General features: G+C 50.6%; 5 protein-coding genes and 1 non-coding gene across 6 annotated transcripts; 3 read left to right on the top strand and 3 right to left on the bottom strand.

Annotated features, from left to right (window-relative positions):
- Nucleotides 1–692: 692 nt before the first annotated feature.
- On the top strand, nucleotides 693–764 carry BDP55DRAFT_t192. The gene has a single exon. It is a non-coding gene; the product is annotated as a tRNA-Arg (tRNA).
- Nucleotides 765–891: 127 nt separating this feature from the next.
- Nucleotides 892–1849, bottom strand: BDP55DRAFT_167315 (uncharacterized protein). Its single transcript, XM_060565730.1, has 2 exons — nucleotides 1276–1849; nucleotides 892–1219 (listed from the first exon to the last, which is right to left on the bottom strand). Exons 1-2 carry the CDS (start codon nucleotides 1629–1631, stop codon nucleotides 1054–1056), a joined length of 522 nt encoding a protein of 173 aa, XP_060429049.1. The 5' UTR covers nucleotides 1632–1849; the 3' UTR covers nucleotides 892–1053.
- Nucleotides 1850–4090: 2241 nt separating this feature from the next.
- Nucleotides 4091–6324, top strand: BDP55DRAFT_553292 (uncharacterized protein; the record flags this gene model as incomplete). The annotated part of the gene is made up of 10 exons (XM_060569277.1): nucleotides 4091–4484; nucleotides 4565–4677; nucleotides 4737–4812; nucleotides 4872–4940; nucleotides 5003–5248; nucleotides 5335–5468; nucleotides 5523–5641; nucleotides 5705–5901; nucleotides 6004–6236; nucleotides 6301–6324. The coding sequence occupies 10 exons, from the start codon at nucleotides 4091–4093 to the stop codon at nucleotides 6322–6324; spliced, it is 1605 nt and encodes a 534-aa protein (XP_060429048.1).
- A 489-nt stretch (nucleotides 6325–6813) lies between these two features.
- On the bottom strand, nucleotides 6814–8183 carry BDP55DRAFT_729268 (O-methyltransferase; the record flags this gene model as incomplete). The annotated part of the gene is made up of 4 exons (XM_060579544.1): nucleotides 6814–7115; nucleotides 7175–7638; nucleotides 7692–7818; nucleotides 7892–8183. 4 exons carry the CDS (start codon nucleotides 8181–8183, stop codon nucleotides 6814–6816), a joined length of 1185 nt encoding a protein of 394 aa, XP_060429047.1.
- Nucleotides 8184–10465: 2282 nt separating this feature from the next.
- Nucleotides 10466–11633, top strand: BDP55DRAFT_166946 (hydrophobic surface binding protein A-domain-containing protein). The gene is made up of 2 exons (XM_060565729.1): nucleotides 10466–10921; nucleotides 11042–11633. The coding sequence occupies exons 1-2, from the start codon at nucleotides 10781–10783 to the stop codon at nucleotides 11453–11455; spliced, it is 555 nt and encodes a 184-aa protein (XP_060429046.1). The 5' UTR covers nucleotides 10466–10780; the 3' UTR covers nucleotides 11456–11633.
- Nucleotides 11634–13669: 2036 nt separating this feature from the next.
- On the bottom strand, nucleotides 13670–20836 carry BDP55DRAFT_553205 (ATPase; the record flags this gene model as incomplete). Its single annotated transcript, XM_060569268.1, has 6 exons — nucleotides 13670–15624; nucleotides 15674–16562; nucleotides 16600–17317; nucleotides 17386–17722; nucleotides 17782–19239; nucleotides 19321–20836. 6 exons carry the CDS (start codon nucleotides 20834–20836, stop codon nucleotides 13670–13672), a joined length of 6873 nt encoding a protein of 2290 aa, XP_060429045.1.
- Nucleotides 20837–21084: the final 248 nt, after the last annotated feature.

The following is a 21084-nucleotide window of genomic DNA, read 5'->3' as shown; positions in this document are numbered from 1 at the left end:
TCACTCGTCATCCATGGCGGGCCGATCTAACGGGCGCTGCGCCGGTGACAGGGCCTTTGTAGTGGGGTAGAAGGATCTGATTCCCGGAGCGTGAGGGGGGGCCAGGGCGCGGCGACACCATCAAGACCGATTCGGCATGTCAAGACGGGCAAGCTGTTGTTCCTGGATCCTCATAGCCTTGTTGTTAATAACTACTTAGGTATTCAATGGTATCGGGCTTCTAGTACAATCTGTTATCGGCGCGAAGGATCAGTCCGCCTGTTCCCTTAACCCCATGCTGAGCTGTACCGCGCAATTGGTAAACTTTGAATTTCGTCAACTTGTTCAGTGATCACCCTCATTATACCAACCCCTTGGGAGACTGGGGTCTAAACTATGTTGCCCACGGCAGAACTTGTCGCGTATTCGAGGAGTACGGATACCATCACGAAACCGGTCATCCCCTAGAGTTTTACAACCTTTCATTGACATATGGGCAGCAAGATCCCAATCCCGTTGGAACTCTTGAGTCTCGATGAGCGAAGCTTGCCTTACTGTACGAGATTACGTATTCACATTACCACAGACCCGCCCAGCTCCGTCGTGACCCATTCTGGTGCAGCAAATCGCACCAGACATTTGAATTATTCCTCCATGGTTCGCGCAATCTTCTGTGTCAAATCAACCATTCGCAAAGGAATTCTTGCGGTTCTGGCTGGCTGGCCAAATGGTAAGGCGTCGGACTCCTAATCCGAAGATTCTGGGTTCGAGTCCCAGGTTGGTCGTTCAGGTTGCGATCACAATAGCGTGATTTTTTTGTTCTCACAGTATACCATGATACTAATAGAGGTCGTCAACTTCTTTTGTCCTGGCTGTCATTCCGTCTTTCTGTAAATCAAGAGAAGAGGAAAGCTGCAGCTGTGTGCATGTCCTTCTTAGATCCCTGCTGAATGAAGATTAACATTTGGCTCAATGGCAAGTCTCTTCATGCGATCGAGTAGGTTCCATGACTGTTGCCCGACGCTCGTCATAGCCATCAAGATTGAGCTTATTTATTACACAAATTCTCCAGCATTACTGGGCAATAAAACTACCGAGATAGTCGGCCTTGCCAACAGGAACCCCCTTTGATCTCAAAACGGCGTATCCTGCATTCAAGTGGAAGAAGAAGTTGGGAATTCCATGACTCAACGCTGCCTCTTTCGCAGTGACCTTCAACGTCTTGCCACCAAAGATAGGCCTAGTAAGATCATGTTAAATTCTATTCCTGTCTCATTTCATGGGTTGATCACTTACAAGTCAACCTGCGAGTCAGCCTTGGCGTTGACAGTCGCGGCGTCGACCTGGCTCAGGAGCTCCAACGCATCTTTGATGCGTTTGTGGAGATCTGCGATAGTCTTCTCCGTGTTCTCATACGGCTCCAACTCAACACCAGTCAGACGGCTGATATTAGTCTTGACAGTCTTTGTCGCATTCTGGACCTGGAAAGTGAGGGGGAGCTGGTCTTCGACAAGACGAGTCTCGGGATACGTGTTGACGTCCACGTTGTTGGCCTTGGCGTGCTCCTCTGCCTTTGTCAGAATGTGATCAAAGGTCCTGAGGCCCTTGGTGAAAGTTGGAATGACTGCGTCGTAGACGGTGACTGATGCCATTGTTGCGGTGTTGAGAAGAGAGGAGGTTGAGGGGAAGGTCGGAAGTCTCGGGAAATAGAATGAGAGCTTTTATATGTGTTGATAGAGTTCAATTGTCTTTGTGGCCAGCTTCGAAATAATCACCATGAAACGGACCTCAATGCCGTCTTTAATAATTCTGTAGATCAATTGACAACAAAGCGGTATGGCACAGATTTGTAAGTCGTACCGCAGGATTGCGTGCTTGGTAAGCTTTCCCCCCCCCCTCATCAGTGCACCTGCAAGTCAATCTCACGACAAGCGGTCACCGCCAGGAACGCATCTGATCTTAAGCAGATTCAGCGCCCTTCGGTTGGATTTTTGATGTCGTGATGGTCCGGGGATGAGGGGCTTCCCCTGGTCTTCGCCATTTCCGGGAATTGGGTCTGCGGTTTTCACCATACTGGTGGAACGTCACGTTATCGGTTCCCAGATGGCGTCATCAGCCTCTCTCTCTTGAACCCCGCGAAGTCGCTGCGCGGGCCGCAGTTCATGGAATCAATAGAACAACAGCATGGTTCTGCTGGCGTCGTTTGACAATATTCTGCTCCAATCACATCGAATCGAGTGATGCAAGGGAAATCCAGATGATGGGACCTTTAAGTCCGATTTCGGATTGAGCCATTATGTCGCAATGGCGAATGATATCGAACGACCAGACATGACTAGCAGCCATTGAATAGCCTGTCAACCGAATTGACTACAATTCCATGTTCTTGGAAACTGTCTTACTTGTGTTCAAAAAGAAAATCGGTGCTTAATGTGTTGCGAAGACCCCAAATCAACTTGAAGTCATTAATTGCCAGCAAGAGCCTATGTGTAAAGGTATCCGTGATTGTCTTTCTCATCTCCTACCCTTGTTTTTCAGCTGCCCATATGGACTTTCCAGTCCTATCCAAAGCATCCCATCTATCAACAGATCTTCAGTACTGTTTACGGCGTGACATCCAGATATTTAGTAGAAACTGAGGTGCTCATCCTCATACTCATTATGTTGTTGTCTCAATACCGCTGAGGTCTGAATTACGTGCATTCGAGCTTTTTAACCCATCACTCGTCTGGATCATACTTGATGCAAAAGATGTTTTAAGGGCAGCTATAACTTCCATCTATAGTTCATGGGAAAACCTTGTGTATGACGTGGTAACCAGAGGTTCTTGGTGGTAAATCAGATTGCGTGATATCAGACTCTAAGGAATATGGAGAACTTAAGAAACTGCAAACGTGAAGTGAGAGCGGCCTATCCTGGGCTTTATTCAGCCAATCCGCCGAATGTGAATCTTCAAGAGATGTATGATTTGAACACGACCTTGAAGGCTAGACGTGACCGCCGTTCCTTTTTACTCGACTTGCGGAGTGACTACCTAATTTGAAGCACATCAAATCGTTCAATTATCCAATACCTTATAATGATTCTATGGTCTTCTTTTGCCATGAGTGCAAAATTAGAACCCTGGAGTAGATTCGCTCAGACATATTCTATTTTACTGCTAACTGCTTGCATCGACTAATTATCTCTACTACCTTATATAACGTCGAAAGCCCGTCAGTCTCACAACGATTGTCTAAAACGGCACATAGGCTTTTGAACGTAGAATTCAATTGCAGAAAGTCTCATCTTTGTTTGCTTCCAACACGTTGCGCCACGTAGACGCATCGGGCCAAGGACACAATGCGGCAGGCGAGGTTTGAGGCGACAAGATAGCGAGCTACCAACAACTATAACCAACAAAACATCACCACAAAATTGATCTTTCCCGCATGGAATAGCCGGAAATATCTATGACGCCTGCTAAAAGTAGAGATTGCTACCGTGTTTCCTTTAGTATCCATCTTTAGTCTCGTGGGTAGTGGCTAACATCTGCCGACCTTACCCCTCATCTGAAATCTGTCACCCAAACACCAGCCTTGACAATCCTACCAATCCATGGAGAAGCACGGGTTGCACTGTATTTTTCGGCTCTAACTCCGGCATGACGGCCATGTCGGATTGCTGTGAGCCGTGGATAGCGTGTGGTCGTGGATAAACCCCAATATTTCTGGAATGGGAATCTCTGCCCTCAACAACGACAGACCCAGATTTCAACAGCAAGAATACGCAAGCTCAGGCATCCTGAAACATTCATCGAAAGCACTATTCTATCACTAGACCATTTTTGAAAAAAATCTGACTGAACCTATCCCGCTTCGTTCATTCATCATGGTTCAGAACGATAGTGTGCCGCATTGCACAACCAACGGCAACTCCCTAGGAGACCTGCAGTAAGTTCTACACTACATTCACCACTCACAGGAGTGAATATGCTCATGGAATCTGCGACAGGGAAGAAGTAGACTATACGTGGGCGTCTCCTCTCCTTGAACGGCCTATCGATTCTGATCGCAGAGTTCGGGTCATCTGCGTTGGCGCGGGCTTCAGTGGCATCGGGGCATCAATCCACATGAGAGAGCATGTTCGAGACATTGACTTCCAGATCTACGAAGCTGCAGATGACATCGGCGGAGTGTGGCATCACAATCGATACGCTGGTGCCGCATGCGACATTCCCGCGCACAGCTACCAGTACTCCTTTTGTCAGAATACCCAGTGGTCCGAATTTTATGCGCCCGGCCCAGAGATTCACAGGTACTTGAAGAAGGTTGTCGACCATTACAAATTGCAGAGTCTCATCAAGTTGCGGCACCGAGTCGTCGGAGCCGAATGGTCCCAAGAACGTGGAAAGTGGTCAGTCAGAGTGTTAGACCTGGACAAGAACGAGGAGAAAGTAGACGAGGCCGACTACTTCTTGTATGCCACTGGTCTTCTATCAAAACCCAAATGGCCAACGATTACGGGTAAGCTTGAGCCACATATCCGAATGTCTGCGGACATTGGCAATAAAGGCAAGCTCAGCAGGGCTAATAGATAACGAAAGGTCGAGATAAGTACAAGGGCATTCTGCATCACTCTGCAGCTTGGGATGCCGCCAAGGAAGAAGCCCAGGAGGGATTCTCGTGGAAAGACAAAAGAGTGGCCGTCATTGGTGTGGTAAGTAACAAGCCCAGTCCCATTAAGCTGTTTTCAGTCTGAATTCCGTGTTTCTCTAGGGATCTAGTGCAATTCAGATCATGCCACAGATGCAAAAGAAAGCAAAACATGTTACGAACTTTGTAAGGAGTCGAAGTACGTATGCCATTTTCCTATAAGATACCGTAGATAAGCTAATCAATAGTCGTCATCAGCTTGGGTCTCTTCCACGTTTGCCTCAGCCTTCCTTGAGCGCCTCAACGAGGGTGCAGGTGCTAGTAACCGTGAATTCACTCCTTCCAAAGCCTAGCACGCTTACGGTTTCTGATGCTAGAATTCTATTCAGATGTATTCTCTCCCGAGGAAAAGAAGAGCTTTACAAACGAGGAGTTATACTCTAAGTTCCGTCGAGAGTTGGAGAGAGGCCTCAACGCCGTACACAAGATTACCGAGCAAGGCCAACCTTTGCAGCTAGAAGCCCGGAGGATCATCGAGGCTAAGATGATGGAGAAGCTTGCGTGCAAGCCTGAAATCGCTGAGAAGCTTATACCTGACTTTCCAGTTGCTTGCAAACGACTAACGCCGGGACCGGGTAAGTTTACCAGATCTTGGTTTGCACAACTCCTCCAATCCTTTCTGTGTCAAAATGACGTTTGACTGAAATGAAGATTCTGTTAGGTTACTTGGAGAGTCTGACAGCAGACAATGTCGAGTTCTGTTCTCAAGACCTGGCATCGTTCACTGAGAAGGGTGTCGTGACAGCTGACGGCCGCGAACTCGAATTTGACGCGATCATTTGCGCCACTGGCTTTGTGAGCTACCTTCGTTACCGAATGCCTTACTCCAGGGTTAACGCACATAATCAGGACGTCTCTGCCGTACCTAGCTTCCCGATCTGTGGATCTGGCGGCATCAATCTGCAAGACCTGTGGGCCACAGATGTCAAACAGTACTTGGCTGTTTGTGTCCCTCAGATGCCTAACTTGTACGTAACTATGGAGCGTCCTGTGCCCTTAAAAGTTCGCGTCCGCTTATATTTTCTTAACAGTTTCCCAATCCTAAGCGCTCAGTCTGGCGTTGGTTCAGGATCCTTGCTCATCTTGATGGAACAACAAATCGCATACGTCACGAAGTGCATTAAAAAATGCATCCGTGAAGGGTACAAGAGCATTGTTGTGAAGGACGAGGCTGTGGAATCTTTCCTCCAGTACGCAGATAACTACTTCGACAGGACTGTATACACCGGTAAGTTTCCTTAGTCTTCTATCCGAGGATGGTTATTCCCCGGCTTTTCAACTTGCGCGACACAAGCTGACACCTGACACCTCTGTGTTCCCCAACTTATAGGTAATTGTAAATCATGGTACAAGAATGGGGCTTCGGGCAAGGCCAAGATCCGAACCCTGTGGCCTGGTTCTTGTCTACACGGATACACCGCTCTGGGTCACCCTCGATGGGAAGATTTTGAATACGAGAGAGCCAAAGACTATGATCATCGAATGGCATGGCTTGGCAACGGAGATGTCCGACCGGACCTTGATCGAGTATTCTATCTAGACGAGATTTGGGCGATGCACAAGGTTTGTTCACAACAGGTTTTGACACATTTACTACCCCATTCTTTACTGACTATGACGATGGTAGGATCATCCAATGTTCAATGATTGAAGATTCGGGGAGGCATATAATGCGGGGACTCACCCGCATTTGCCCGCATCTAGGCATGTGTCAAACAAAGTAGAGTTTGCCGGTGGACTTAAGGTTGTTTCATGACAGGTTCCAGGATAAACATGGAGACAGAAATACTTCCGGGGAAACATAAAGTTGCGTTCATTACCTTCAGCAGGAAAGTTTCGTCTGCGGTTCCGTTTAGGTACACGCGGGCGTTCTTGGATTCCACGGGGTTAATTATGCCGCTCAGGGTGACAAATTATTGTTTATCGACAACGAAAATAGCAATCAAAACATCCTAGATCGAACCCTTTGGGCTAAAACATAATGTAGCTCAACGTAACAGAGACTCGGGAATATTTGAGTGAAGAGGTGTGATCCTTCAGCAGTTTTCCATATTGCGACTTCAGCCTCCGACCGTTCCCGAACTTGGGCTCTAGTACTCCACGGTCCACTCGTCCTTATTCTTCAGCGATCTATGCCAAATCAAGCTTTGACACATTCAATGACCTGCATCTTCATTTCCAGGCCATGTATCTTCTCGATCTTGAGCCTAGACCTAGCAACAAGTACTTTCCAGTCTTTGGCCGTCCGTTCCTTTCCCCCAATTCCGAGCATGCTGAAGTCGGTCATGGCGCCAATAGGCGGGGGCGGGCTCGGAAGGACGTATTCAACAATGAGTACCTTGCTGTCCGAACTCATGGCATCCGATAACTGCGTGAGCATCGTGGCGCAGTCATCGTCTCCATAGTCGTGCAGACATCGCCGGATCCAATAAATCAGTGCGTCTGCATGTGTCAGCTGATCTTCAAGGACACCTGAGAGATTCGAAAGCATGTAAACGTACTTTTGACGGGTTGCGCTTTGTGGAAATCGTGTACTTGCAGCTGTACTCCATCGAGCCCGGGATCTTTGAGTTCGGCAACCTGTTCAATCACCTCATCTCGATCCTGGAGAATGATGCGATCGGCTGGAATGAAAGGGTTCTCCTTCATGATTGCCTTGATAGTATGGCCCTTGCTGCCACCCACATCCACAAGAATCGGCCTGTCGTGCTGCTCAGAGAGCTTCGTCTCCACCCAGCCAAAGTCATAGATACCAGCTAAAGGAATGAACTGCTGCGTCATCTCCATAACTTCCATAAACCTTTTCACCTGCGCAGGGTTCTCTTGGTGAATTTCCCAGACTTCCTTTTCGGGCTGACCATGAGAAAAGGCATAAGGCGTATGGCGGCGAGTAGCCGGCTCGCGGCGGCCGTACTCTTCGAAGTACTTTGGGAGCCCCATAGCCGTGACTACATGCTCCTCGAACCTAGCAGACATGTTAGGTGATTGGACGAGGAGGTGACTCTCTTTCAGCCTCACATCATGTGTAGAAAGACCTCATTGGGCATCCCAGGAAGATATTGGCGCGACTTGTCTGTATGTGCAATCTTGTCTCCGTCAATCTGACGCAATAGTCCACCAGAAACAAGGACCCAAGCTAGCCTTCCTTTTCCCGATGTCAATATGGACGTTTATCGACAGCTTTAGTATGGAGCTGAGCGAGCAGGCTGCAGACTTACGAACAAGAGGCTCATCCGCTGACAACTTATCGGCCAGCTCAGCATATTTGATAGAGCCTTCCGATGGAATCATTTCCAAGGCGTTCCAGTCAAGGAATAACTTCAGTCCAGTCAGTTCCATGACCTTGATCATCCAGTCCATCCAGTCCGGCGTCGGTCCTCGCGTTGCAGTAAGGATCTTTTGTGCGATGCTGACAGTAGCGCTGTTCTTTTCAACATCGCTAGAAGTCGAAGTCGCCAGCTGCGAAAGCTGAGATGCCAGTGTGGCGAGGATCTCGGAGGATTCGCTCATGGCTGAGTCTCTGGTGGAGGTGATGAATTTTAGTCACTGCAATGGGGATTTGAAAGGATTGACAGGTTTTGATGGCGGGAGCAGAATGAAGCTCAATAAAATCTTGTTTCAATATATATATATATATATGTTCTCCATTGCAAAGTTGGCATCGCAATCTAAGGTCCGGCTTACATCTAGCGGGGATGAATTCACCGAACGAAATCACCGAGGACCGGGTGGGTCTCGATTGGCCGATATGTGCCCCGCTTTGCCGTTCTCCCCGCGCCGATAGCGGGGCCGAATCCTTCGGCCCTCTCGCAGGGGGCTCGCAGCCCTATTGGATTTGAGAAAAACCCGGCCAACCCCCGAAAAGACCGTAGGGCCTCCCCGGAGATTTCCAGCCGTCTTTGTCAGTCGAGACCCTCAGCCTCGTTAGCTCCAGTCAGCTGAACTACGAATCGCATTCTGCGGAGGGTTGTCACATGAGCTTACTCAGTCATTTCGTCCCATTCTTTGGCCGCCTTTGCCGCAATTCCGGTGCGGCGAATAATCGCACTCGCATCGGCATCAAGCTCTCGACTCGATGTAGGTAGAGACATGACCTGAGAACGGCACTACCACGGCTCTGTCTGACAGTCTTCTCGAACAATTCCCGCATTCCATTCTGTGCAGCGACCCTGAAAGGAACGGATAGGCCGTGTTCCCGCGCAGTCTGCAACTCAACACCAAACCCCAAAGCCGCGTTTGCCCATTTGCAAAACCCCCTTTTGCCTCTTGTTCCGCTTCCAGTTGACTCATGAATTGCCTGAAGAGGGAAATGGGTGGGCAAAGGAGGCGACGCATAGTCCATCATGCAGGGTCATTGGGCGACAGAGACCGACGGGACCAATCTGTCTCTGTCTTGGCAGTCTCTGCTCTGGTCTTCCGGCTTTCCTGTCGTGTTCCGGTTCGATGTTTGTCAATGAACGGAGGGGCCTTGCGTCGCCGAATATGGGTGGCAGCCGATCATCCGTCACGCCGTACCAGCTGATTAGGTCGTCTGGGACTAAGACACACGCCAAAACCGGCGACGACATCATCGCCTCCCCAGTTGCACGAGGTATCAATGGCCAAGACGATGCCGCGTATTCCCCAGATCAAGAATCTGAGAGTCAAGAGAGGCAATATCCCGGTGGTGACACAGATGCCATATTGACCTTCGTTTTCGTGGGGATCGGTAGTTTTGTCATACATCTTACCCCGTTTCCCTAGTGCTAAGGTTAAACCTATTGCCATTTTGGCACAGAGCCGTGAGCCGTGAGCCGTCAACTATTACTTAGTGCTTGGCCTCTGCGTAACCCTTGCGGCGATCTAGAGCCTGACCCCGTTTGAACCTGTTTGGAGGCCACCCCGGTTACACGAAACCCACCAGCCTGGAGAGAGTTTCTCCTCTACATTACCCGAATAGGAAACCCATACATTGGCACTCGAGTCTTTCGCTGGTTTGTGCGCGGGAGGCTGGGTGATGGACTCTGGGGTGATGAATTGTTTGCTGCATTTGATTGCCCAGATCGTCGGCAACTCCCTGTAAGCCACCGGCGAATGACAGATGTCGTCGCGCCTGAAGTTCTTTGACTCTCTGACTCGAAGCAGTGGTGAAGGGGTGTGGTGGTGCATACCAACCCCAAAGCGGCAAGATGGTGAGAAGAAGACAGAGCCTCAACCCTGCGGTCTTCCCCCATCGCCACACAATGTCCGGAGGGAGGTCCTTGGCATAGGGATCTCAACGTCTCCAAACGTCTCACGATTTTCTTGAACAAACGTTGCCGCTCAGACATGGGGGCTCCCTGCACTTGTCCAAAAGGGTAGCTGCAGTCGACCTTGTGAGACGACTTACACGGCCGAGTTTCGTTTCATCTGAACTCCAACGCTCGCAAGCGCACACAACTGACTATTTCCCTCCCCACACCAACGGCTCACATAACACAAATTCACACACACCTTGACATGGCGCAATCCTGGATTCGTCAATACGCACTGGTAGGGGGCGACATAATTGCCAATAAGCCATGGAAGTTAGTGCTGCTCCCCTCAACTCAACAACGACAGCCAAGAAGCTGCAGCTGAACTGGACGTGAAGACTGGGCCCAACGTAGCACGTAATCCGTGCCCTCCTCCACCATAGAAACAAGGGAGGGCTCTCGAACACCTTGAGACGTCCGAAGAAACTGCCCGCAAGCCGTCGTGCCGTCGGTCTGGTGCGATAATTATATCCACACCTCTATGGTTTCTATCGTCTCAGGCTTCGGGGGCTGTGCGTACATTGGGCCTATCTTGGTACAGGGGACTTAGAGTTGCTGCCGAGGTGAACTCACGAGATGCTGCTTCACTGCTTGCCCGTGGCACATGAGGTCAGCGCGCAGCCATCCGGTCACTCATATATCAGCTCGATGGTTCCCGGCTCACAATCGGGGATGAAAAAGCATCCTCATCCATCAAACCTTGTCAGCACAGACTTTTCCAACGCTCTTACTTATATACTCCCGGGTTGGAGACCTGCTATTGCTCGTTACCTTATTCTCTAATTATCCCTCGACACCATCACAGATCACTCTGGCTAGTGACTTATCATCAAAATGCAACTGACCAAGACTCTTCTCTTCGCCCTCGTCGGCACCGCCTTCGCCTCCCCCATCGAGAAGCGCCAACTCTCCGTCATCCAGGGCGCCGTCACCTCCGTCCAGGGAGCTCTCACCAAGCTCAACACCGCTGTCCAGGTACGTCGGTCCGAACGTCGGGCATACGGTACCGTTGGGAAGTCTCGGCCTCGACGCGGTGCAGAGATGGGATATGCAGGAACTATGGTACATCGGACTTGACTAACATGCATTCGTCAGGGCGTTGGTAACGATGTTGCATCCGCACAACCCATTCTGGCTGCTTCCACTGAGGTCCAGAACACCCTGTCAAAGGCCGCCACCGATATCCAGGGTGCTCAGCCTCTTCAGCTCCAGGAGGCTCTCGGCCTTCAGCAGACCGCCACCGATCTCACCTCGTCCGCAACTACCTTGATTGACACTCTCGTCTCCAAGAAGTCCAACTTCGACCAGATCGGTGTTTCCAGCGTCGTCCTCCAGAACCTCCAGCAACAGAAGACCGCCTCCGCCAGCCTCGGAACCGCCATCGTCTCCAAGGTCCCCGCTATCGGCCAGGGCATCGCACAGCAGAGCATTGACCAGATCACTGCCGCCCTCGACAAGGGCATCCAGGCCTACTCCGCTGGTGGTGCCGCTCCCGCTGGTGGTGCGTAGAGCACCCCCCCTCCGTCGCGCGCCGTCCCCCGCGCCTCCCCCGTTTCCGTCCGTCCGTCCGAGAATATAAACATAATCGAATACTAACAATGGTACTCTTGCTCTTCAGCCAAACCTGCAACGAACACCACCGCTCCCCCTGCTGCTGCTCCCGCTAAACCCAAGACTCCTGCTGCTGCCCCTGCTGCCCCGAAGACACCTGCCGCTGCTCCCAAGGCCCCCGCTGGGGGTATTGAGGGTCTGCTCGGTGGTCTTCTTGGCGGCGCGGGTGGTGCTGGCGGTGCCAACGGCGCCGGAGGCTTGGGTGCCCTCCTCGGAGGTCTCACGGGAGGTGCAGCTGGCGGTGCGGCGGGCGCTGGTGGCGCTGGAGGAATTGGTGCTCTTCTCGGTGGTCTTACTGGTGGCGCGGCTGGAGGAGCGACTGGCGCAAAGGCGAACGTGGTCGATGTTGCAGAAGACGCAGCAGAGGAGGACGAGGAATAAAGTACAGACCGGGATACTCCTTACAGCTTGTTTAGCCTGTAGCAAATCATCATTGAGGCTTTCTTTCTACATTATGGTCGTTGATCAAGCTGTGCCTTGTGAATCTCATGATCGTGACACTTAGTTCACATCCAAGGTATCTCCCTGCACGCTCCAGGACTGATCGCGATAGCTGCGCTTATCTAGTGTACTCTCCAACGTGATAGTCTTATGTATCGCAACACCTAAACAATCCACGTTTTGTGGCCACCAAGGTATTTGGTATTATGTCAGGGTTCTTATCTCGCTTACTATCCGAACAAAGAAACTTCAACAGCTTCATTTGTAGTGGATAAAGGCTGGCATCCAGGGCAGTCTTAGATACCTGACGTGGGCAGAGCATTGCCAGATTCCCTGGATTTGAGTAGTTGATGAAACATATCTAGCGTCGATCTTACGAGAGACCCAGCCGTAAAACCACACCTCATAGCGGCACAGCCAGGTTTCGTAGATCTCTCCACTTGATTCTGGTTTACGTTCCTTGACAAGAGGAAATCATACCACGCAAGCCTGCCAGGTTCCGGGCCCCCGCGTATTGGTGCACTTGGCGAAACCTTACTTACGCTTGTCGATAGCCTATAGGGCTGTCATGCGCGGCAGGCGAGTCACCCTTTTGAGCTTTTATCTTGTGATGCCGCGGCGGCCGATGGGGATTTGATCACCCACCCTTGACAGCCCAAAACAATTGTTGAAAATTCTGCACAGCAATAACTCGCCATGTCATGATAACTAAGATGTTATGCCGTTCGTCTTCCCCGCATAGCATTATCGTGACAGAACTTTCCCCGCGTAGGATCAAACCCTATTGTTAACAATTCCCTTCTCCATTAACCATAATGTTACTGCCTGCATCTGCAACGACGTTCCCCAGAAGACATGACAGCCGGTCGACCGCGCGCTAGGCATTGAAGAAGGCGTGTCTGTCCAAATCTGGTCAGCGCTTCGGAGGATTAGCGACGCTCCCATGATCCCTGCCAGCTCCATGCCACATGGATGACCTTGAACCAGATATTGACAGGGCGGGAGGGCCAGGGCCCCCAGTTAACCGGGACACGACTCTGGGACTCGGAACCGCTGATCTGTTGAGCCAATCGCATCTCGATTCCGGACTCTAAAAATCGCGTCTCGTCTTCCTCGCGTTCCTACTTCATATCAGCCAACTAGACCACTTTCGACAACCGCAGAGAGTAGTGTTTGATCCCCACGATCAACATCATGGAGTTGGTTAGTTCTTTGGAGGCTCAGCTGTTCCGGCGATCGAGTCCTACGGCGCGCAAGTATAGGCATGAACTATAGGCATACTATACGGATAGGTATATTTGGAATTCATTAATAAACCCCCAATGTGTGCATACACGGTGAACAGGCACTAGTAGCCGACTTTCACGGTCCCTGAAATCCAAGATTTTTGCGATGTCGTGAGATTCCGCTGTGGCTTTAGGATGAGCATCGGGTCTCGTTGGTTTTGGCATTGTGACTCGCTGGAGTCCATCAAAACGTTTGAGAGTCCAGCAAATCACAAAATGTGAATAGTTCAAGTTGACTGTGATTCGGACTGTGCGACTCTTCAGGACTTGTAATTAAGAGGTCCAAAATGCCTCATTGCCTCGTAACCTTCAACTCTGCTGCCTTGGTCACGAGCAGTTGTATGGACACACATTCTCTCTCTTTATCTCGCCTACACACCATGGTTCAAGTGCAAATAATCTCCTCATCAGAAATGAAATGTGAACCTCCCGCACACCGGAAACCAGCACTCTGCTTGATCCAAGCGAAATTCATGGGACATCGACCCATCATCGCGGCCTTCTTACGCTGCTTCTCTTCTTTCTTTCGACGCTTTTCCTCCTCGATAAGCTCTTTGAGAATTGCCTCCCTAGCAGCACCAACTGCTCTGCGCTTTTTCTCGAGCATGTCTCGATACTTGGCATATTTTTCCTCTTGGGCCTTCTTGTCCTTCTCCAATTGTTCCCAGACTTCATCACTGACACCAGCGTCGCGTGTTGCTTTCCAGCTCCCGTCACTGACCTCCGCCACCGGGCTCTCAGGAGGTGTGGGTTCTGCTTCCGCGTCTGTGGCCTCAGCCGTAGTTTGTGCATGTGCCACTGTTTGCATGCTCCGTGTTTGAGGAGGGAGTGGCATCTGCTGGAAGACTGGCGCGAGCTTGGGCATGCCACGAATGGTCTCCGCCTGCTGTCCCCGGCTCTCGCGCTCATCAAGCATCCTGAGAAATTCCTTCTTCACGAGGTCTTCGTCGATCATTACCTGTCCGTCGCGACAACACTTGATCGCGATGCTGAAAATTGATTTGGCGAGGCTTTCAACATCTCGAGCGCTGGCCCAGCCGACGGTTGTAGTGAGCGCGTGAAACATGCCGATGACTTCCCTTTGGAATTCGGACGATGGGTTTGATAAGCAATCCAAGTCGAGATTGTTAGATGCTTTCTTGCTGTGGAGGATTCTTTTTTGCTTGAGTAGAAGCTGCAGCAGAAGCTCATAGCAACTCTCGGAGCTAAGGCTATGGAAGTCGATGACTTCTGGGAACCGACTTGACATGCCTGGGTTCACTGAAAGCAGTCGATTGATGTCTTCGTCGTAGCCAGCCAAAATTATCACAAGGCGGTTCTTATACTTGTCCTTCGTCACCGAGTCAACAACCTCATCAATCGCTTCTTTGGCATACTGTCCTTCGGCAAGACGATAGGCTTCATCGACGAACAGCACTTTCCCGAGAGCCTTATCCAGGAGTTGTTGCACTTTGGGGCCAGTATGGCCGACGCATTGGCCGATAAGATCGGATGCAGAGCAGTCAATAACTTCTGCCTTGGCCAAGAATCCCATGTCGTAAAAGACTTTGCCCATCTTTCTCGCTGTCGAGGTCTTGCCCGTGCCAGGGGGGCCGCGGAAGAGGAAGTTGAAAGGAATACTCTCCTTTGGGTCCATATCCAGTGCCTTCATAGAACGTACAGTCTCCTGGTATCCCTCGAGCGTAGCGACAATCTTCTCGCAACCAACGGTCGCCTCGAAGAGTTTGGCAACATTGGTCTCGTTCCGTTCCGCGCGATCAAAGTCTTGGTCAAAGTCTAGAGCTTCGAGCGTGGAGACTTGATGACTTTCCTTAGCGGATAATCGTCGCTGATGACGTGCCTTTGCGCCGTTTAGTAGATTGTCTACTTCTCCGGCGTTGCCAAAGTTTGGTCGATTGCGCGCCCTTTCGAGCATCTCTGAAGCGACTTGCTTGGCTTGGTCTGTAGCAGAGAAACCCTGTAATTTGAGTTTGAGGTTCAGGATTTGATGCATCTCTTCTTTGTCGAAGTCTTCAAAGACGAAAGCGGAAGACAATGGAAACCGTCGGCTCAGGCCCGGATTGACATTCTGGAACATATCCTCCATATGGTCCTTGTAACCCAGGAGGAGCACGCATCGATCTTCTCCTGGAACGCTTTGGACCTCGGCAACAATGGTATCTACGACAGCAGTCTTGTAGGGATCAGAACTGCCCCCAGATGAGCTACTGCCACCATAGAGTCCGTAAGCCTCATCGATGACGAGAACCTTCCCGACGGTCGACGCCAGTATGCCCTTGGTCTGGGCCTCGGAGGCTCCCAGGACAGCACCTACGAAGTCTGTAGGGTTTTTGACGATCACTATAAAGCATTAGCACTATCACAATCGTAGCCAGGTGCGCCGGCTTACCCTCTCCATTAGATAAGAGACCTAGATCAACGAGGATCTGAGCGTAAAGCTTCGCCACGGTGGTCTTCCCCGTTCCCGGCGAGCCGAGGAAGACTTTGTTGAGCGAGTACTCGATGATGGGTTCCTCTGCCAGCTCGCGGACGTAATTTGTCTGGATGCTATCGATCAAGGCTCGGACTGATTCTTTGACTGAACCAAGTCCAATCAGTGTCTGCAATTTACTCCAAGCTTTACTGTGCCCAAGGGCAGCTGAAGGTTCCGGCCCAACTAAATCCTCCATCGTGAAAAGGAGATCATCTGGGCTTGCCCCACCTTGAAGAACCTTTCGAATTCGATTCGCCTGCCGATTAGACACGTTGGAAAGAAGATTCTCGACTGCTCGTGCGTTGCCAAATCCCTCCTTTCCGCGCCCTCGACCAAGCCTACGACATGCGACGCGGAGGTGGAGGTCATCTTCCCACTTCATGCGGCCTCCATACTTCTTGTCCAACTGGTACTGAAGGATCTTCAGAAGCTCGTCGTCGTCGTAGTCTTCAAACTTCATCGTAATCGGGAATCGACTCGGAAATCCAGGGTTGTGCGCAAAGAAGGACTCCATCTGTTTATTGTACCCAGCGAGAACGAAGACAATCTTGCCGGTGTAATTCTCAACTTCCGCGAGCAGGAGATCAAGAATTGCGCGGCCACCGGGACTATTACCTGAGGAGAGTTGGTATGCCTCGTCGATAAAGATCACTCCGCCGCCGTCATTCAAAACGTCATCTAGCAGCTTCTGACAGCCAGACACGCCCAAAGACGCCAACTTCGAACCAGATGTCTCTTCGAAGCGACCGCCGGCTATGACACCCACCGACACCAAGAATTTGGCATAGATCCGTGCTACGGTGGTCTTGCCTGCAATTGGTATGTTAGCTGTCGTATCAGACCAATTTGTGAGGTGACTGAGCCTTGCCTGTTCCAGGGTTTCCCAAGAGAGAACAGCCAAACCTCTCCGTTGACAGTGAAATCTCCTGTCTCACCGCCGTGTCGACTTTAGATTTGATAGAGAGGAAATTCTCTTTGATGCTCTCGAGCCCAATCATCTTCATGAGTTGATCCATTGCATTGCTACTAGCTCCGAATCTCGCCTTTAAGTTTTGCCACTCTTCCTCTGCGCTCCCAACTTTCAGGGACGGACTCGCCGTAGGTTTTTTTTCATCCGGGAAAGCACCCGGAACACTCTTGGGGGGTTCTCGGTTGGCCTTCATTGCCTCAGCACGAGCTCTGGTCTGCCGGAGAGCTTTCAGTTCTTCCAAGCGTTCTTTTAGAGTCTTGCTCCGCTTCAGATCCTCCTGTTCATTCTTTATCAGTCTTCTCTCGCGATCCAAGTCGTCGTCTACCTTTTGTAGGTCTTGAGCGTATTTCTTTTGGGCAAGGTTGCGTTCCATTTCCATCTGTAAGTCGCGTTTCAAGCGCCTTCGAGTATCCTCGTCCTCATTGAAGCATGCAGCACATTTCTGATCCTGGTTGTTGCAGTTTACGCTGTACTCATGCCCCCTGTCGCAGTGCTTTGCGAGCCTTGTATCACAACGAATCTTGCTGTGATCACTGAGTCTATGGCAACGACGCAGGCACTTGTGTATGTTGCAAGACAACATGGCGGTGCTGGTTTCAGTCTCTTAGCGTGGTTCCTCTTGTATTCATGTCATGTTGAGCTTCTTGACGGGACTTACCAAGCCTTGTCACAGCCACCATCAGGGCACTTTGTATCAAAGTCATCCGGATCTTTGAGCAGTGCAGTTCTGTCAGGGTGCTTTTGGCAGCGCATTGCGAAGCCATCGTGTAGATAGTTCTTCTCCTTCAGTAAGCTGAAGAAAGGCAGCCAGACTGCTTTGCCGTGCGAAGATGCCATGAACGTCTCCATATTGCCTATGAGAATGAGGCACTCCCTTGCACGGGAACACAGAACGTTGAGCCGCTCAGGCGCCTTCATGAAGCCGATGTCGCCGTTGTTGTTGCTCCTGGTGAGAGACGCAATGACGATGTCGCTCTCTTCACCCTGATAGTTGTCTGTATAGGTGAGCCGTTAGTCTTGAGGTCTCATTGACCGAAGATTTCTCCAAACTCACCGATGGTTGAGAGTCTGATTCTTCCTGACCCTGATCCGTCTGGTACTTTTCCTGCGGCGGCAGTCATGAGTCCCGCGCGAATCAGCTCAAACGAATCCAAATCGTTGAGCAAGGGGTCGTTCTCGGAACTCAAGATTTCTCTGAGCAGGCGTAGTTGTCCCAGATATGGTGTGAGAATGACCAAGTTTTCCGTGCCGTATCCTTGCTGTCCAATGTACTTTACCAACTTCAGAACCATTCGCGCTTCATAGAGGTTGCTCTTGCTTGAGACGACACCAACATCACGGCGATCGGCGATATTACTAGCCAGGTCCTCTGGATGGCTGTGGTTAATGAAGCTGACTCTTCCTTGAAATCCTTTGGGCGGCTTCCGATCCTTGGTTTTGTCACCGTCCAATAGATCCGGGTATGTCATCTGCCGGACAAGATCCGAGATGTCGGGATGCATACGATGCTGCTTTTGAAGCGTGACGTGGTCGTGTCCCTGGAGAATCAGTCGTTCAAAGAGCGAGCGATTGAGGTCGAAGCCGTCTCCTTTTTCGACACTGAGCGCATAGTTGTTGATTTTGGGCCGCAGTTGCTTATGATCCCCGATTAAGAGGAGCTGCTTCGTGTCGCTGTGCAGAGCAGTCAGAACGTGAGCCTCGAGGATTTCGCCAGCCTCCTCAACCAAAACGACATCGGGCTTGGCAGCCTTAATCAGCGACTTGTACATGGCCGCCGCGGTCGTGGTGCATCCGATGATCTTCTTCGTTTGCATGAAAGAACATTTAGACTCGCTAAATATTCTCTCCACTTGCTCCTGGGCCTCGTTGAACCTCTTGATCAAGTTCTGTACTGATTCAATTCTTTCCTTTCGAATGCAATCAACCCATCGTTGGATATGGACAGATCTCTGGGTCTTTGACAAGTGCCAGATATCCTGGCTTTCGGTCGATACGAAGTGCCGGAGTTCGCCGGCATCTTGTCCCATAATCCAGCGGCCCAGTAGATGGTCGGGGCCCATGACGCCCTTGTCCTTGCCTGCGAGTTGGAACCCTCTCTCTTGCTCGGGTAAGAGAAAAGCTTCGTAGAACGTCTGATCGTCGTCGGAAAATTCAAGGAAGTTCAAGAGCTCTAAGGACCCAACCTTATCCCGGACGAGAAGGGCACATGCCGCCTCAATCTCAATCCGAACTTCATACATCTCTGTTCTCATGCCGTTGATGTGTTCCCATGTTGCATTATTTCGACGGTAAGCATAGCTTCGCAACTGCTTCTCTAACAACAGCCCCGAAGTTGCGTCGGTCGACTTCGATCCTAAGCGAACCATATCGCCAGACGAGATACCAATTTTCATCAAATCTTCGAGGAACTGATCCAGCGCATGATTGGTATAGCTAAGCACTAAAATTCGTTTTTCCGGATCTCCAAGTAGTATCTTTGCTGCCAGAGCGCCAACAAACGATTTGCCGGTTCCTAGAGTCAATAAAGTTAGCCTCAAACACTGTCAACATGCAATTTGTGTATACTTAGTGGACAAGGCTGAAAGTCACGTACCAGGAGGGCCTTGAATAAGTGCTACAGGGCTCTGTAAGGCATGCAGCAATGATTGAACCTGGGAATCATCGAGACGAAAGGTCTGCTTGTCTAATGAAAGGCTACGCGATTCCTCTTTCAGTAGATCTTCTAGTCGCCTGACATATTCTTGCACGTAAGAGGATTGCTGAAGTGAGTCTTGTGGCCGGTTTGTCTCATCAGTAGGAAGCCGCAGAAGGCTCTCTCCAAGTGGTAACTCTGTTACTTCCCGGAGGCAATCCAGAACGGGCTGATATGCAAACACCGGAGTATCTACAAGAATGAATCTCAGGTTGTTTGACGGCTTAAGTGCCTGCAAAGCTCTTGCAGTAGCTTCGCTGCTGGTGAATTGCAGAGTAATGACCGGAGGCTTCTTCAGCAATTGGTCCACGTCCCGTAGCAAGAACGCGAACGCGACAATGTGATCTTCGCCACACAAGGCTCCGAAAGACTGGTGTCGCAGGAAGTTCCTGTTGTCGTCGAAGAAGGCCTTGCACTTGGTCGGTGAAAACTTCTTCATGAACTCCAGTCCCCCGAAGCATGTAAGCGAGACCGCACAAGCACGAGTTCGCCTCTCGTCTCCGGTGTCAATTTCGATGGGCAACAATCCCGAAAGTATTTGGGCCCTCTTCTGGCTCTTCTTCCTTCCAATGGCTATTTTCAAATCATCACGGAGTTCGCCCAGCATGTCTTCACGGAGAAGACGGAACTGGTTATCCAGATGAATTCGCGGTCGCTGGAGGTGATCTGCAGTAGCAACCTCGACTGCCGTTCGGTAGAAAGGCTTTGCATTGGAGTAGAATTCATCACTAGTTGGAAAGATCGAAATATCCCGAAAGTTCGGAAAGTCGTTGTCATGGCGACCACCAGCTGCCTCAAGATTCTCGTCGCCCGAAGGTGACGACCTGAGAGCAAGAACCTTTTTGATTCTGTAGATGAGCTCGCGAGTCCCGTGGTTGTGAGTCTCCTGAAACTGCTTCAGGCTCAAGGTGATGGAGATGTCCTTGACGATATTATCGAGTGCGCTGTCAGGTAGACTAGCAAGCTCGAGGCAGAGCCACGCAAAGACTTGAAGCTCATCTTCGGTGAGTTGCGACTTTCGGAAAACATTCAAGAGGTTTCCCCAAAGGACTGGGGGGTGGGCGATGAGGATTAGGACTTGATGGAGGAGTTTGCCACCATACACCATCTTCGCCCCAGGGTCGCTAAAATAATCGATGAACGGAAAGACGTGTGCTCGTATGAAAGAGATTGACGAATCGATGCGGATGCTGTTGCTAACAGCATTGCGTGCAACTTCGGTAGCCGTGATGATCTCCAGGCAGGCAGCGGGAGAGGCGTTCGTTCGAACAGCCTCGAGGAACAGACGTGCTTCGCCGGCCGTGGAAATTGCTTTGCCGCCTTTGGTGACATCCCTGAAGACCTTCAATAGACGGGAGGCGCGAGCAGGATCAATCTTTGGGGGTGCTGTGACACCATCTTGCTCGAGCAGGGCCATGATTTCGTTCACAAGGAATTGTTGGACAATGTATTGATGACTTTGAGAGCTGTCAATTTCAAATTCTGGGAGAGGTTGATTTTTTGCAGCGACAAAACGCGGTTTCTGGCAAAGGATGACTCGCTCTCGATCTCAGTGCGGTTACCCAGCCGAAGTACATTAGCCAAGAAGTTGTCACATGCCACGGTTAGCCTAAGCATCAGTGGGCAAAGTTAGGCTTCGATGCTTTCTGTTGGGAGCGAACGTGT

Source organism: Colletotrichum godetiae (genome assembly GCF_030913485.1).
Source record: "Colletotrichum godetiae strain CBS 193.32 chromosome Unknown BDP55scaffold_23, whole genome shotgun sequence".
Taxonomy (NCBI): domain Eukaryota; kingdom Fungi; phylum Ascomycota; class Sordariomycetes; order Glomerellales; family Glomerellaceae; genus Colletotrichum; species Colletotrichum godetiae.
This window is presented reverse-complemented; position numbering and strand designations above follow the sequence as displayed.